This window comes from Labrus bergylta, chromosome 6 (assembly GCF_963930695.1).
Source record: "Labrus bergylta chromosome 6, fLabBer1.1, whole genome shotgun sequence".
NCBI lineage: Eukaryota > Metazoa > Chordata > Actinopteri > Labriformes > Labridae > Labrus > Labrus bergylta.
In genome coordinates, this window is record NC_089200.1 from 10,335,831 (window position 1) to 10,353,093 (window position 17,263).

General features: G+C 41.7%; 2 protein-coding genes across 2 annotated transcripts in view; one reads left to right on the forward strand and one right to left on the reverse strand.

Annotated features, from left to right (window-relative positions):
• The window catches only part of phactr1 (phosphatase and actin regulator 1), a 36,837-nt gene extending 32,101 nt beyond the window's left edge, over positions 1 to 4,736 (reverse strand). The window contains exon 1 of the mRNA XM_065955697.1: positions 4,526 to 4,736. Coding sequence (XP_065811769.1) covers positions 4,526 to 4,637 — 112 coding nt within the window. The 5' untranslated portion in view covers positions 4,638 to 4,736. The remainder of the gene's footprint in view (positions 1 to 4,525) is intronic.
• Positions 4,737 to 6,814: 2,078 nt separating this feature from the next.
• LOC110000909 (NAD-dependent protein deacylase sirtuin-5A, mitochondrial) lies at positions 6,815 to 13,688 on the forward strand. Its single transcript, XM_065955698.1, has 9 exons — positions 6,815 to 6,932; positions 8,334 to 8,449; positions 8,528 to 8,661; positions 9,455 to 9,684; positions 9,893 to 9,976; positions 11,135 to 11,188; positions 11,298 to 11,421; positions 12,674 to 12,789; positions 12,871 to 13,688. Exons 2-9 carry the CDS (start codon positions 8,347 to 8,349, stop codon positions 12,941 to 12,943), a joined length of 918 nt encoding a protein of 305 aa, XP_065811770.1. The 5' UTR covers positions 6,815 to 6,932; positions 8,334 to 8,346; the 3' UTR covers positions 12,944 to 13,688.
• The last annotated feature ends 3,575 nt before the right edge of the window (positions 13,689 to 17,263 follow it).

Genomic DNA, 17,263 nt, shown 5'->3' on the forward strand with positions numbered 1-17,263 from the left:
TTACCTGACGTCTATTTTTAGGACAACACGAAATTAATTGACTGTATCAAATATCTTCTGCATTACCGTCGTAATTAGACTCAGTGAGGCTGAAATGATATTACCTGACAATCACTTTAACAATCAGTTACATTTATATCAACTATGAGCATTTTAAAGAGCGACACTTCTCATGTTTATGTGCAAAACTTGTGCTGGCACTAACATCAATAGATAAGGCTTTTTTTTTTAAAGATGACAACATTGACTCATGCGTTTTGAAAAGTTATATATTTTTGGGGTCCTTTTTACTTTTATTGGATAGGCTAGCTGAAGAGCGACAGGAAATGTTGGGAGAAGAGAGAGAGGGATGATAGCGGCAAAGGGTTGAGTCTGGATTTGAACACATGGCCGCTGTGACGAGGACTGCAGCCTCATGGGGCGCGCAACATAACCACAAGGCTATCAGCGCCCCCAACACAGACTCATGCTTTAACTTGCCATTGATGCTGTGAATTCATTAATAAGTGAATCCATATTGATGCATTGCTTAGTTGTTGTGAAAGAGGCATGGAATAATATCACCAGCTCTGAGCCACTCTTGATCGAACGTGTTGGCTGCAGGAAGCATCCGATGCTCTAACCATGGCACCATCAGTAAACCAACACTACCTGTCCAACACCTACATGAAGACAGTGTGAGAGGCTAGCTGATTAAGTGCTTCAGACACAAGGCAGAATAGAATTTAAAAAAAAAAAAAAAAAAAAAAAAAAAAAGCCTGAGCAATTCTCCAACAAATAATGAGTGAAATGATCGGGCAGCTTTTAATAGCCACAGATATTCAGATTTTGTCTCTTTTTTCGGTGATTTAATGAATGCTTTTGAGCCTTAAAAGAGAATTTGAATGATCCCAACACCACAAAAGCTTCTGTATGAATCGCCTCTTCTTGCTTTAATAAAAAATCATGAAACAAAATTGTGTTTCATAAGGTAAAAAAGTAGCAGTTTATCTAGTTTAATCAGACTCTACAATCTATGTACTATTTTATTTATTTATTTATTTTTTGGGCTTTTTGTGCCTTTAATGGAGAGATAGGACAGCGGACAGAGTCAGAAATCAGGGAGAGAGAATGGGGAAAGACACGCGGGAAAGGAGCCACAGGTGGAATTCGAACCTGGGCCGCCCACCTGGAAGACCATAGCCTCCATACATGGGGCGTGCGCACCAACCACTGCGCCACCAGCGCCCCGATGTGCACTTTATTTTTAAACCTCTCATTCTCCAAAAACTTTTTTGTTAACCAAATGAGTCACGTCTGGGACAGAGAGGAGTACACAAAGAGCGAGTAGCAGAGTGATGATTCTGCAGAAAGGAAGAAGCAAAGTGCAGAGGATCATCACGTCGTGGTTCAGCACTGAATGTGGCTGAAGAGGGTCAGGCTCAAGAGAGCAACGACAAACCGTCTGGCAGAAACCACAGTGCTACACTCTTGTTTACTAAATCTATTACTCACACACACCCAGCCTCCCACATAGCAAGGGGAGCAGCAGGGAAGCATGTGACACAGGCACACTGAAGATGGTGTGAATATTGGTCACACGTGAATGGTGACACACATCAAAGAAAGGAAGGAGTGGGCTGGATTTAGGCAAAACAACAGCAGCTAAACACACAAACATGAAGTAAAGGGGGATCAGGGGGAGTGGGCGAGCGGATGGTTTCATGGTGACAGAACAAAATATGAGATTAGAGCAAAGAAATTAGGTTTGGGAGGGAGGAAACAGGAGAGGTGTGAAGGCTGATATCTCTCTCCTGACGTGGCTGTCAGTGCCCGAGCTGGATTCTCAATGATGCCACACCAGCAGCCTCACGCAGCTGCAGCTCCGTACCCGCTCTGTTTTCAGCTAGTAGCCAGGAGAAGCACTGTTAGCAAGACACAGCACCACCACTCTCCTCCTCCTCCTCGTCCTCGTCCTCGTCCTCTCTCTCCACGATCCAAACCGAACCATGCCTGAAAGAAAGCCTGACACAAAGCTCCAAAGAGGGAGAAATGTTTCTTGTGTTTGGGAGGCTCGGTTACAGTCGCTGAGAAGTGACAGAAAACAAAATGGAGAGGAGGATTGTTGAGGAGGGCCAGAGAGAGGGCAGCCGAGAGAGATTATGAGGAGGTGGGTCTGAAACACCATGAGTCATAAAGGTCTAAGAATGCTAAATGTGAGCACAGGGGAGGAGGAGGAGGGGGGCACGTTGTAGAGCGAGCGTGTGTGTAATTCCTGATCTCATTAAGATTTATTCAACACTGGCTCTTTATGCATTTTCCTGAGGCATAAAATAAAGCTACACATGGTTGTGGTGGTGGAATTGTTAGCTCAGAAACAAGAGCTTCCATCATTTAGCACGTCTACTTTCTTCAGCCCAATTTAGCAATATTGTGTCCCTGAATGTATACATGTATACATATTTATCACTTAAACTACTCAATATTAGTATACTTAACCTCATAATATTCTTAAATTCAATCTTAAATTTATCATGTTGGGGATGAGAAATGCTATTCTATATATAAAACATTATGGGATATGTTTTGATAGGGGTACTCAGCGTGTCAGCTCATTAATTGAGATGCGATTAGGCTAAAAAAATCGGCATTAGACAGTACAAAAATACAAAATAAAAGCGCTACAAAAACTTTTTTTTAGATGCAAAATAATGTAATTTAAACATGTGAATAAAAATGCGATTAATCTGGATTAACTAGCCTATCTATAGAATAATAAAAAAGAATCATTGTACAGCCCTAGCATTGATGTATTCCTTTAGTTTTGTTGCAAGAAAAAAATATGCTATATTTTTTATCATTAATAAATTTCATACACAGAATTTAAAAGCGTAAAATGTAAAGAACACTACACAGCTTTTTTAAAGGTTTAATTTGTCATTTTAAATGCCTTTATTTAGAGATAGGACAGTGGATAGAGTCAGAAATCAGGGACGGAGAGAGTTGGGAATGACATGCCAGAAAGGAGCCACAGGCGGATTCGAACCTGGGCCACCCACCTTTAGGACCACAGCATCCACACTTGGGATGGTTGAGCACTAACCACTTGCCCAAAAGCACCTCACTACACAGCTTTTTGCAGAAAGTTTACTGAGTGTTTTTTTATCTTCCCAAAAAACATTTTTTTGCACATATTAGATATGTTATTGTATTTCCTCTGCAATTATATTTATTAATCAACTTATGAGAGATTTGTTGAGAACATTTGTAAATAAAATGTCTGAGGGTCATCTTTTAATCTTGCCTTCCATTAATTTACCGAATAAAATAAATAAAAGGAAACTGGTTCTCAGACTTGACCCAGCAGCCTCTTTAAGGAGGCGGATACCTGCTCTCCCCCTACACATCTCCAATGTTCCTCTACACACTAACCTTGGAGTTAAATTCTGTTCAAAAGCTTTAAAATTCTATTGTGATATAATTATTGACAAGTGCATTACATGTTAAACAGGACAGTTTGTGGAGAAAGAGAAAGGAGAGGCAGGAGACTCTTCTACAGTTGGCATCTGTCTGAAGTGGAAAATATGGGCTCCAGTCTAGCCATGATCACCATGCTGCTATACACACCATGTGACTGTCACATATTCTAAATCTGGGGGAGGGTCCATACTATCCTGAATGCAGTAGCTTATAGAAAGAGCAGGAAGAAAGCCTCTCTCATATATGTAACGTGGATGATCAGAAATAGAGAAATCCATGCACATCCTCCAGGCTCTGTTCTGCTCGGTGGCATTTTCAGCACCACGGGGCAGTGGACAGCTCCACGCTGATTTGACGTTAAAGCAGCTTCCCACAGGGATGTGGACCGATGTTCATAGATCAGTGCACTTATTCTAAAACAAAAAGCAAATTAGCTTAGATGTTGGTGTTAAGCCACATTAAGATGCCAAAGATCAAGGCTACGTGACAGCGTACAATCGTGACCATGGCAACAAAGGAAACAATAACTGATCTAACCCGTTTTGAAGCAGACAGAACTGATTTTTGGGGGAGGAATTGGCATGCAGGAGCATCCTCTCCTCACCCTTCTTTCTCCAAATGCAATAATAACACCTGCATTTTAAATGAGTAGCCAAGTTCGCACACAGCGTCTCACTGCAGCCGACAATCAAGGCGGAGTCTGGTTGGAGCACCAGCAATCAATCGTCCTATAGGGGTGATTAGGTTCCCCGTACTGAACCGTGCCTTGCATACCACATGCATGCACATTTGGAATAAAAGCCAGACCATGAAGGCTACTTCCTCCCCCCTGTGCATGACTCACTGTGTGGTTCCTCTCCATCCAGGTGCAGCTGAGCACCATGGGTACAACAGAGCTGCACAATGAAAGCCCAAAGTCATGCTGCTGCGTGGGAACTGTCACTACACCATGAAGCAATTCCTCTCACAGCGAGAACCGATTCACTCCAATATCCCCCCGTGTAGGCGGCTAATACACCCAGACATGCAGTGCAGAGCCACGGTGTCAGTGTCACTGTTTGCCTACCTGTCTCCAGGTGCAAAGAGATCCTCGCCTCGTTGATGTAAGGCGTGTCACTCTTGGACCGGACCCTCCGGATCGGTCTGCGGTCTACCTCCTCCTCCGGAGCCGCCGCCATGATCGGCCAGCCGGGCAGCGTCCACTGGCGACCGGCGGGACTGCGAGAGATACGGCGCCGCAGCAGCAGCCGCTCGTGCACCCGCCCGGGCAGACGGTGTAGGAAGGGGGGTGGGGTGGGGTGGGGGGGGCTGTTGTAATGGTGATGGAGGGGTAGGAGAAGGGGAGGTAGAGAGAGACAAGAAGAAGAAGAAGAAGAAGAAGAGAGGAGGGGGCTTGATGAGCTTCTTGTTCGCTTTTCTTTCCAGTAAGTCAGCTCCACCTAAACACACCGGCCAATGAAAACCACTGAAACACATTCACATCACATCAAACATTTCAGCTCTCCTATGTGTGCTTTTTATCCACAGCGGGGATGGAACGAGGAACCAACTACTCAACACATCATTACAAGGTGATGGATTAAAATGTCAACAGTCTCTGGTTACAAAGTGTGAATGGCTAAATGTGTTGCTTTCTCTCTCTATTACTATAGCCTATCATTGGATTTGTTTTATCTTTGCCTTTTAGATTGTTTGTAAGATCCACAAACAGGTACTCTCATCCTCCTGGCTGATATTCCCCTCCTGGACCTAACTCTAAGCAGCTTTTCAATTAGTAATGGTGAGTTTTCATAGATTTGAACTGAAACTTGGTTATCATTGCTTTCATTTGACTGTACTATGTCTTTGCTAACCTCCATGGGACCCTCAATTCAGCTGGGCCCCAGAAAACCTTTCCCCTGTTATGGGCAGCCTTGCCCACAAAATAAGACATAAGGGGATTATATGGTTTGGGAGATTGTGATAGCCCTATTTAATATTAGATGACATGATGAAGACTGAAAGGTACCTGATCAATCTAAAAATAGTAAATGAATTTACAAAATGAGAATTTTCTGCAGCTGTGATAAAACACAGCATCATATTTAGTATAAAAAAAGCTCACATTGGTCTTATTTGTGGTTTAAAAATCTATTGCAAACATTTTTCGTTTGGACATTCTTTGTTATAGTTTGTCGATGATGGCCTGTTGGTGCAAAAATAGCAAACCTCACAGGCATCCTGATACTGAGGAAAATGCCCCCAAACCTTAATAGTAGTAGACAGTTTCTTACCACACTCCTTAATCCAACATATCAACCTCTCAGCTCCAGCCATAAAGCACCAATAAGGTTTTTCTTTACGTTTGAAAACACCAATGTTGTTCAGGGTGGGACAAAAAGAAAGTAGAAATGACAGGACTGATTGTGCTCAGGCTGGAGGGCAAACAACAAAGAGGCACCAAAAGGTCCCTGTTCTAAATATAGCTCCTGGAAATCATAATGGAAAAACATGATTAAAAAAAAGAAATACTGCTCAGGGTTTTACAACAGCATTGTTAGTATATAAGTGGCTGCTTTTAAAATGCAAACTATTGCACAAAATCACTTCATATGTTGGATATGCAGAAGGAGTACTACTAGGGTAAAGCGTTTGGTGTTGTTGTCGTCTTATCAAACTGAAAAAGGAAACATTTTTAACAAAGATGTAATGTAAAACCGTCAGACAATGCAGACACCTTCCCTGCCTAATGTGAGAACCTGCTGATGATCGTATAACTGAAAGAAAATCTATAAATCAATAAACAAAAAAAAAATCCATCTCAGATGAAACAGATTTCCTGTCATTATTATCCTGGTTGTGTCATATATTCTATCAATCAAATGCTGCCCTCTAGTGGAGAAGCAAGAATAATATTATCAGGTTAACAGGGATTTCAGTAACAAAGCACAACAGAGGGGTAGTACCCTACAACATTGTTCTGAATATAATTCGCATTTACAGAGACAATTAAAAGACACACCTCCCAAAATATCCATATATTGGTTTTGCGATATATGATATCATTCTGATATGAATTTAATAGATTATGCTAATAGTTTACATGGTCAAACCCATACTGTAAAAATGACTTACTTTAGACATGGATTACAATCTAATTGTAGCAATACAAAAACGAATAGGAATCATTTCTGGTTTTCTGGTTGTTGTTAGTATTTGTAGTCATTTCGTCTTGCTCTTTCTTCATTAAATTGTAAAAAAAAAACACAAAAACAATATAAACAGTTTAAAGACATTAGTAGTACAAATACTCCCTCTGCTGGTTCATGTCGTTTTTTGGAGCAGTTGTTATTTACCTCGCTGACTCTCCCGATAGGTTCATTTCCTGACAGTCAAAACCAGTCCACCAAACAGCTGCTGAGCCGGTGAACGACAGAAACACACCGACAGACTTCCCGGTTCTTCAGGTGTCGACCCTTGCTGCGGGCTCTCAGGTAGCTGGTCAACATTAGCACACCTCAGATCCAACATCTGGAACCAACTCATTTTCTATGAGCATGCAGCGTTGCCATCACAACCGTTGTCGATAGCCGTTTCCTTGGATACGAGCGCTACCTTGTTAGCATGCTATATCTATCCATGCTGGTGACAGACTGCAAGCTGAGCCATTTAGCATCTAGTCTGTAGGTTAGTGACAACGACAGGCTCTTGACTGCAACTGAGGAAGATCAGTGCTCGTTGCTGTGAATAAAAACTATAGTAATATTACTGTTTTATTTAATTTATCAAACTTAATCCCCGGACTAACTTTGTAATTATCTGAGTGCTAAAGCTAGCCTCATGCTCTGTTTATGTTGACTGAAATGACCTTCCTTCCACCTCCCCTTCAAATTCAAATCTTCACACTGAAACCGAGGCACAGGTTGTCTGAGCCTCTCACCTTACCATCACGTTTTGTTACTACACATTTTTCTATTTTTGTGATAAATACTGTCCTTGATGAATCCATTTGAGGACCCTAAGCTTTAAAAAGCACGTTTTCTTCTTTTAGGATGAAACCTGCTAAACAAGGAGTGTTTTAATGTCGATACTTACTTTGCAACTTTTTTTTGTTTTTGTTTTTTTCCAAACAAATATGGCAGCCGGAAGTGACGTATGGTATACATATTTCGGTCTATTTTTAGCCTTACTCCAGTTGTTCAAAAGTTGAATATGGATTGAAATAATTGAATATGTTGGGTCTTTTTTTTGCTATCCAGGCTAAGCGTAGCCATTTTATTTTAGCCCCAGTTTTAATTAGATTTATTAAATTGGAACCCTGATTTAGAAACAGACATTGATTTTCAAGATTAAACTCAAGGACAGAAACATACTTTTCAGGATTACCAAATCTGGATCACCAGTGCTCAAAATATAACTACATACAATTGAAAGTGCTATGTAAACAACAAGCGGTACAACAACAGCAAGCTTGGAGTCACTATTAGTGTTCACATATGAAGTTTACAATGTTTTCAAACTTTCCACCATTTCTGCTGCCCTGAACTCCGCAACTCACATCTCATTGAAATTTCCCAATAACCCACTCATGCTAACGTCTCTAAAGGGTTGTTCATGTGCTCATAAGTCGTAAATATAGTAATGACGATATTTCTGAGAAGCACATGAAGGCAGCATGAACCATAGTTGGATTATTAGATCCCTATTTTCTTTTGAAACATGTCATTGCTGTCATGCTGTCCCATAGCCAAAATCCACATTACTTTTGACCAACTGAGCCCTGAAATACAAAACTGTCTTTAATTTAAAACAGTAATATCTTAGGAGGCACAGGCTTTAGTGAGAAGTTGAACAACAACAGGAAAAAGTGATTGTGATATGACTTTCCTCCACAGTCGCCATAACCTGATGATTTTACGCCAGTTCATCAGTAGAGGCGTGGTTAACTCTCACCTGTATGCCCCCCTGAAAAGGCCACAAGGCAGTCAGGACATGGCCAGACCAAGTTCAGGTAGTTTTTTTTATGTGTCTGTTACATCCTCTGCAAATCCCTCAGCTTTTGTCATTCATTATTTGTCTTTGTCTTCAGACCTGGCAGCTTTCAGGAAGATTTTCTCCAACGCTCAGAATATCGCCATCATCACAGGAGCAGGGGTGAGTGCAGAGAGCGGAGTCCCGACCTTCAGAGGAGCAGGGGGCTACTGGAGGAAATGGGAAGCACAGGTATGCAACCACAACAGTTTAATTTTCATCTCTACTGGATTTAACATTATATTCCCCTCATTCACATAAAGTCCTCCATCCATCCATTATCTTTTCCGTTTTTCCCGCTTGGGGTCACGGGGGGGCTGGAGCCAATGGAGTCCAGCTGTCATTGGGCGAGAGGCAGGGTACACAAATTCAATCACCAGCCACACTAACATTCACACCTTACGGCAATTTAGAGTCACCTATGAGCATGTATTCGAAGTTTATTGCGGAAATTATCACAATGCAATCGTTTTTGGCTAATGGTGTGTGATAAACTGGTAAATCATTTGTATACATAGGAGACCCCAGAGGTGATAAAAACACAAGGACTGAATTTGTGTCCAGACACCAACCATTGCTTTCTCTCATATAGCAGCTCACCTGATGTGCAAAAACCTGCAACACAGCATATTCAAATCTTCATTGTGTATTTATATGAAATGCTAAACAGTGATAATGCTTCATAGAGAAGAAGTTTTCAAGGAGACGCTTGCTTCATTCCTACTCTGGTCAGTGAGTCTGTACTCATCAAGCATTCCTGGGAAGTGCACTGAAAGTTTAACTTTGACTAAAAATAGTCTTGACTCAGAGAGGAAACCGACAAACCTGATTGGTTTGAAACCTCATTGCAATTCTAGTGCTGATCTGAGAGAGTGCAGTGTTGACTGGCGTACATTTGCAGCAAGTTTGAGTCATATTCTTTTTTCATTCAGCTGTTTTTGTGTGGTCAGGGTTTAAATAGCCTTTTTATTTATTTATCCTGTAGAGCCTTGCTACACCAGAGGCCTTCTCCAGAAATCCTTCCCGGGTTTGGGAGTTTTACCACTACCGCCGCGAGGTCATGCTCACCAAAAATCCAAACCCCGCCCACCTGGCCATCGCGGAGTGTGAGGAGCGACTGGGCAAGCAGGGACGCACGGTTACAGTCATCACTCAAAACATCGACGAGCTCCATAGCCGTGCAGGATCCAAAAACATCTTTGAACTCCACGGCAAGTAGAAACAGTGAAATCACAGAATAACAACATAAAGTATATTTAAGAATGAGTTTGAAGATAGAAGCTGGGACATGTGCAATGTTCTTTATTTCATTAAATTTAGATATAGACAAGAGTTAAAATAATTGTTAGTAAAAAAAAATGTATTTGATGTTTCTTTTGTTTCAGCCCTAACCTTCCTTCTCTGTTGTTGATAATTCAGGGAGCCTGTTTAAAACGCGCTGTATGAGCTGTGGTCATGAAGCAGCCAATTACAAGAGCCCGATCTGCGCCGCTCTGGAGGGCAAAGGGTAAGAGCTTCGTCTGGTGTCATTTGCCGAATGGACCGCTTTCCTCGACAATATGAAAATGTGTCCTAACAGATATTGATCACTTTCCTTTCAGCTCCAAATGCCAGCATGAAAAAAAAATCCTGTTTCAGTGTGTCAGATGTCAGGAGCTTAATAAAACCCGATGATGCTGTGAAAAGGAAAATCTGCAACCCAAATGAAATGTCACTTTAAAAAGCTGCTTATCTGACATTTACAATGGATGTTTAAAAACAAAAAAAAACAAAAAGAAGACAAAATGCTCCGCTAATTAATTCAGTCTCTGCTGTGACAGGAAACCTGTGCTGCAATGCAAATGAAAGATCAGAACTGATTATGTAATGTTACAACAGATCAGTGCCGGCTCTGTGAACAGTAACAGGGATTCAACGTTGATCCTTTTATACGTTAAGTAATATCCTCCAGACTTACAGGCGATTACAATGTCTCACTGTGTTGAAATTAATTCAAATACTTACATGAAAGGGTGGCCTGGTGGTTAGTGCGCGCACCCCATGCACAGAGACTGTGGTCCTCATGCTGCAATCGTCGGTGTCCTGCGTTGTTGTGTTAGCATGCTAATGTTAGCGCTCTTTAGTTAGCTCGTTGCTTCATATTGCACATAAATTGACACTGAATGACCGTGATCTAAAAACACTTATGTGAAATTCAAATAATCAGTGAGTATGTTCTTCTTCTCTCTAGTCCTTGACTACGACAGCTTCTATACACAAGGGGAGGAGCCGGCCGTCCCTTTTATGTAAACACGGCTCTGACTACAACACAGCCAGCGGGACTCGAGCTTCTCCCTCATTGTAGACAGTCATGACTCAGAGAGACATTTACACAGGATAGACTGGATTTCTGCTGGATTTATGTGTAATGTGTTTCCTTTAAAATCAGCTATAAATTCTTCTTCTGCTACAATGCAGTTGATGAACTATAAATGAACATCTATTAAAGCCTCATTAAATCCTCCCTAAAATGATTTGGATTTTACATCTTTAATTTATTGCATTGTTCAGCTGTTATAAAGAGGATAAAACTTATATAACAAAAAAATATCAGTATAAAATGACTTGAATTTCTTAAACACATGGTTAAGATACCAAACCTGGTTTACTAATTTTCTGTCTTTAGAGCTCCAGACCCAGAAACTGATGACGCCAACATCCCTGTCCAGCATCTGCCCAGGTAAAACACACTCGAGTTTTCATAAGCTGCTCTGCCCGAAAGAAGGTATTTGTTTTGATAACGTGTGTGTTTATGCGTGTGTGTGTGTGTGTGTGTGTGTGTGTTTCAGGTGTGAACAGAGAGGATGTCAGGGCCTCCTGAGACCAGCTGTGGTTTGGTTTGGAGAGACTCTGGACTCAGACATCCTCACCCAAGCAGAACAAGTGTTGGAAAGCTGTGACCTCTGCCTAGTGGTACGTACGTATGAGTGTGTGTGTGTTGTGTGTGCCTTATAGAGTGCACCACCACGTCTACTGCCAAGGACACGTTGCACCCCGTTCACACAAGCACTTCACTCCTGAACCTGAACATCACCCAGAGGGGCCGCATGTGAGAACACAAATGTCTGACTCTGTTAACCCAGACATTAAATCTACTCCATCCTTTCAACCCTCCAGTACAGAGTCAGTGTGTCCATGACTGAGTGTGAGTGTGAGTGTGAGTGCAGCAGATAGTTGACTGTGTAATTCACAGAGAGCGAGCGGGTAAACTATAGCTGCTTCATATTCCTTTCTGCTCATATGAATTGTTAGCAGTTTCACAATTTATTTACGATAATATTTTAACACATGACACATGAACTAAAATACTTACCGGTAATTCACAACATATTGAATAACATGCATGTTTCTTCTGATTTGACACAGCGATATTTACATTTCAGAGTGTTTCCTGAAGCTACTCCTTGATGAATTTTGGTCCCTCTAGCCCTTTTAAAAGATTGTCCATTTTTATTTTAGCCAGGAGAACCCACTGAGACTGAGGCCTCTTTTTGCCCTGCTGCAATATAATAAAATACAGAACAAGAAAAACATATAAAACACAATTAAAATAATTACAAATACATTTATGAACACACTGATTGTTGCATTACTTTCCTTTAGTAGTTCAACCAGGAGAGACTTAATTAAGAACAATTATTTATTTTACACTTAAGGAAATAAATGTGCAAAGTCTTTGGTGATTAGACTCCATCATGACTGCTTCATGAACTCAGAGGGGTAGTGAGGCCGACAGCAGGATAGGATACCCCCCTATGGAGTGAGTGTTTGAGTTCTTCTGATGAGGAGTGGGTTTCTGAGGCTGTGTCTGAACTCTGCTGAGCTGGAATGGAGGGGACTAGGGCAGAAGAGGGTCGCAGCGATCGCACTGAAATGACAAACTGACTGCAGAAGAGAGAGAACAGGTTTTAACATTTGACTGCAGCCGGGATGATTGGTTGAGAGAGGTTGAGTCAGAATCTGGTTGGATTCCAAATCAGCTGATCACCAGAGCAGGGAGACGGAGGGAGTGGAAGAGAGGGAGGGGCTAAGCTGAATGAAGAAATTGAATAAATGTGTGAGAATATAACCAGTCTTCCTGATTGAACTTACACTGAGCTCACTTTCAGACACTAGCTCTTGACTTCTTATCCATCAAAACTTTAATTAAAACTCCTCCCTGCAGGTCGGCACGTCGTCTGTTGTGTATCCAGCAGCCATGTTTGCTCCTCAGGTTGCAGCGAGAGGTATCCCAGTGGCCGAGTTCAACATGGAAAACACACCGGCCACCATGCGCTTCAAGTATGTCACAATCACATGACCTTTTACCCTACGTCACATTTACAGCAGATAACCCTTTTCTTATTGTGTGTGTGTTTTCAGGTTCCACTTCCACGGCCCCTGTGGGACCACGTTGCCTCCTGCGTTGGAACGCCACAAGAATGAGACAAAATAAAAAGAAGTCCTGGACGTGAGCTGCACACAGACCGGACTGTCTAACACTGGAGGACTTTATTGGTACAAATACACAAAATGAAAATGATAAATAATGAGTTACCATGAAGAGTGTGGGGACAGGGTTCATGAAATATATAAGGACAACAATTCGTTCAAGAGATCAAATGAACAATGGAAGTCTATAACAAATAATACAATGATGCAAAATCAAACCCCTCTCTGAGCTACCACCAATTTTATTTATATTATAATAACGCTTCTATGTCAGTGTGTGCTTATGAAGGGATTAACATAGCTTTTCATAACGGGAATGTTGAAAGAGACGATAAATGAAGAGCAGCAACAGATTAAATACAATCACATGTAGGTCAATGTGTTGCTCCTTTTGCATTGAGTCAGTAGTTAATGTCCGACAGTAGGGGGCAGTGTTTAGCTGTCGCTGCTGCTACACCTCCAGTAAGAAGGGAAATAAAGAACTGCCAAAGTATCAGTGGGATGGATGGTGTGAGTGTGTGTGTGAGTGTTTGTCAGTTCAGTGCTGTCTGAGTTCATTGACTGTGATTTGTTCCAGTAGCCATGAGTAGGCACCAGTCAAACCAGGGAAACCAGTGACTGTGCATCCCCTGTGAAAGTCAGGAAAAGATACAGGATGGTGTGTTACATGTATGTTCAGATCTGCTGCAAAATAAATGAAACAGCATATTCATGTTGAATTGAAATAAATTAATTATCTTACAAACTGATGAATGTGTCTGCAGAGCTTCTCTCTCTCTCTCTCTCTCTCTCTCTCTCTCTCTCTTTCTGTGTGTGTGTGTGTGTGTGTGTGTGTGTGTGTGTGTGTGTGTGTGTGTGTGTGTGTGTGTGTCTAAATTAACATTGATCAGAGTTTGCTAGCAGAGTGAATTCTGGATGTACTCGGCTCTATATGCTCTCTGTTCTGAGCATGAGATGAGATTGTGCCTGACACTTCTGCACTTGACCCCCCCTCTCCCCCACACACACACACACACACACACACACACACAGTCTCAATGTAAACACACACTTCACAGGCCCACACTGTTTATGTGCATCCTGATTCCAGATCAGGCAGTACCTCTACAGTTCACAGTGCCTTTATAGAAACATTGTGCATTGGCTCACTATTTCCTAAAGTACTCTATTATTTTTGGGTCTGAAAAACAAGATTGTTACAAGTTGCTATGAGGAGAATAAACACTCATATAGGTTGACAAGTTGGTGTCATACTCCCATATTTATTGTCACATCAACATAAAGACTACCACCTGGGATGGCCTAGCTGCATGAGACCAAGCTGCAGGCTCCTGTGTTGGAAAATGAAGCCAATGCAGAAGTGCAAAATACTGCAGTTCTTTGAGTGTCCACTTGAGGCTGTCTGCAGAAGCCCCGGAAGTCCCATACACACTCATGGCAGAAATAAACATGTTTACAGCCTGGTTCAAAAAACGAACCTGGTCTGATTAGCCCATGTCGTTATCGCCATTCACTCAACAGGGGGTGAATTGCTGTAACTGTTTGTCAAGATCCAGCTCAGATCCAGCTCTTTGCGCGGTGCTGGGTTTACAGACAGATAGGTCGAGACAGCATTTCCAATATGGACTCTGCCATTGACGGGCTTCAAGCGCTCTCTTCAGCAGCAAATGGGTTACGTCCCTGATGCTTTCTCCATGTTTATTTACAGTCTATGCATGAGACATGAGACATCCCTAGACTGATATAACAGTGATCCTGTTAATTCACAAGTATTTTCACTGCTAAAAAAAAGAAACACGTTGCACACAAATCATAAGTAAATACAAAAATGTGGGGCAAAAGCAGAAAACGCAATCATACACATTGGAAATGGTATAGAAAATGACCTAAATGATGGCTTTTTTTGTGTTACAAGTGAAGAAGAGTTGTGTTCAACACCTTGATGTTCAATGACACGATTTTCATCAAAGCTACTTAAAGTTTTTCTCTATTTGTTTTTTCTCATTTAGTAGGCCATTTTTTTCTAATTCCTGCTCTCATTGTTTTAATAAGATAATTGAAAACATGCCTCTCTCATTTATTTTCATGGCTTTTCTTTCAGCGCATTAAGCTCTCATCGTATGAGTGTACCTCAGACCCACTGCTCTGATATAGCCGATGTTCTGCTTTGGCTAAAGATGATATTGTTCCTGACACTTTCTTCGTGGCCACAATCAGCCCAACCCCCAGAATCCATCATCTCATGAACACACACAGTGTGCAGGCCAAGTCCTGCCCGGTTAACGCTTATTTGCAGCAGAGGCTGATGTCAACAGAGGTTATTAATATTTGGCTGATCTGTTGGTGATATTTATATTAGCCACATGAAATCTCATCACACATCTCATCCCTTCGTTCCCCACCTCTTTAGTCTTTCTCCCTCTGCTCTTTCTCAGCCGCCTTCTCACAGTGCTTCTTTCCCTCTCATCGTTCTCATCTCTACATCTGCCGTGTGCCGTGTTTCAGACGCCAGGCTTTCCTCCCTCCCCAGCTACGCCTCCATCACCTGCTCATTAGAGAGAGGATGATGGTCCGATAGTCCCCGATGACTCTGCTCCAAAAATAACAGAGCCAATTTCCCGCCTGTTAGGCGGCGATTTCACACCAATCTGAGTTGTACTGCCAACGCGGCCTGTCGGAGAGAGAGAGAGAGAGAGAGAGAGAGAGCGGCTGTAAGAGGAATAAATAAGGTGGAAATGAAAACCAATGCAATAAAAGAAATTTTTTTAGGTCAGAGTATAACGTGTCAGATAATGCAAGAGCTGTATCCCTCAAACACACTGCCCCCAGCAGATGTGGCAGAAATATTCTCAACAACTAGAACAAAGTTTAGTTATATTGGGAGACATTTTTATTATTTACTTTATTTTTGAAAGGGAAACCCCATAACCCCCTGAAAAACTACAAATAGTAGACATAAAATGTTTACTATTGTGCTTTGGAGTTTTTGAAAGGCTTTGTTCACCTATGGACAAAACCAGGCTAGCTGTTTCTACCTCCTTTAGGGGTTATGCTAAAATAATCTAAGCTAAGTAACTGATGGTTGTAGCTTCATATTCTGTGTTTTTGGACCAAACCGTTCTGGGCAACTTTTGAAGAGGAACTATCCACGAGGGTGTTCCCTGAGAACTACACATCATGAGAACTTTTTTTCTGACTTCATTTTCACCGCCATAGTCCTGCATGGGAGAATACCTTCTCTGAAGCAGGAGTTAAAAAGGTTCCTCTAAACAGGGTTCTAGGAAGAGAAATCGTTAATAATTGCTGCTGTGCAGAATCAATAAAAAAGGGGAGATTTCCAAGATGTTCCTAGAACTATGAAAACGTTCCTGCAGTCTGAGTAAGTGATTTCCACAAAACAATAGAAGATAAACAGGGTTATTTCAAGGTGAGATTACCTGTGATTTTCAAGTTGATTACTGGGGGGTCATTATGGCCTCCCGCTTGCCCAAACATGGTCACTTTTAGCCTTGATAAACCAAGATGCCAGTGGCAAAGATGGCAAACTCTCCAATAGTTCACAGACAAATCATCATGGTGGATTAGTTCACAAATTAAATTCAGTGTTCGTTTTATTCAGGTTTTATTGTCTTAATTTTTCTACATTTCATCAAATATGGATTTCATGTAAAGGGTTTGAATAATTTTTTGTCCCTCTAGTATGAATTTCTTGTGAAAACAGGGATTGCTGGAATAGCTTTTGCAGCGACGTCTAATCCCAGGATCTGCTCTGCTTCAGCCAAGCCTGCTGAGAGGTTTCGGTAAATATCTCCATCAATGTCACTGTGTCACCAGCTACAACGTCAGTATAGCCCGTCTCCCCCCACCACTTTTATGAGCTGTGCACCCACATGTGACCTCTAACGGACAGGGGCTTGAATTTGTCTGTGTGTCTGCGAGCGTCTGCGTGACTTGGAGGATGGAAGCAGTGGAGCTGATTTTTCCCAGAAGTTTGTCAACTTTATTTTATGCAAACATTCGAAAATATTTGTTCAAAAATTATCACCTCGGGCCGCATATTTAACTTTCTGTATTTCTGTAGCTGTAAGGCTCGTTAAAAGCAGGGAAAGTAAGATGCTGAGTAACAGCGTATCATGAAAAAACGCTGTGGAAATCTGTATAAATAGAGCAATATTTAAAAAGCAAATGACTGCACAGAGCATTTTTGTCCTATTTCGATCAACGTAGATGTTCTTTTTCCTGCATCATGCGGGACGGAGCTAATGCCAACACCTCAGGCTGCCTAATGGACCAACTTGATTAAATGTGCAGTTTGTGTGTGTGA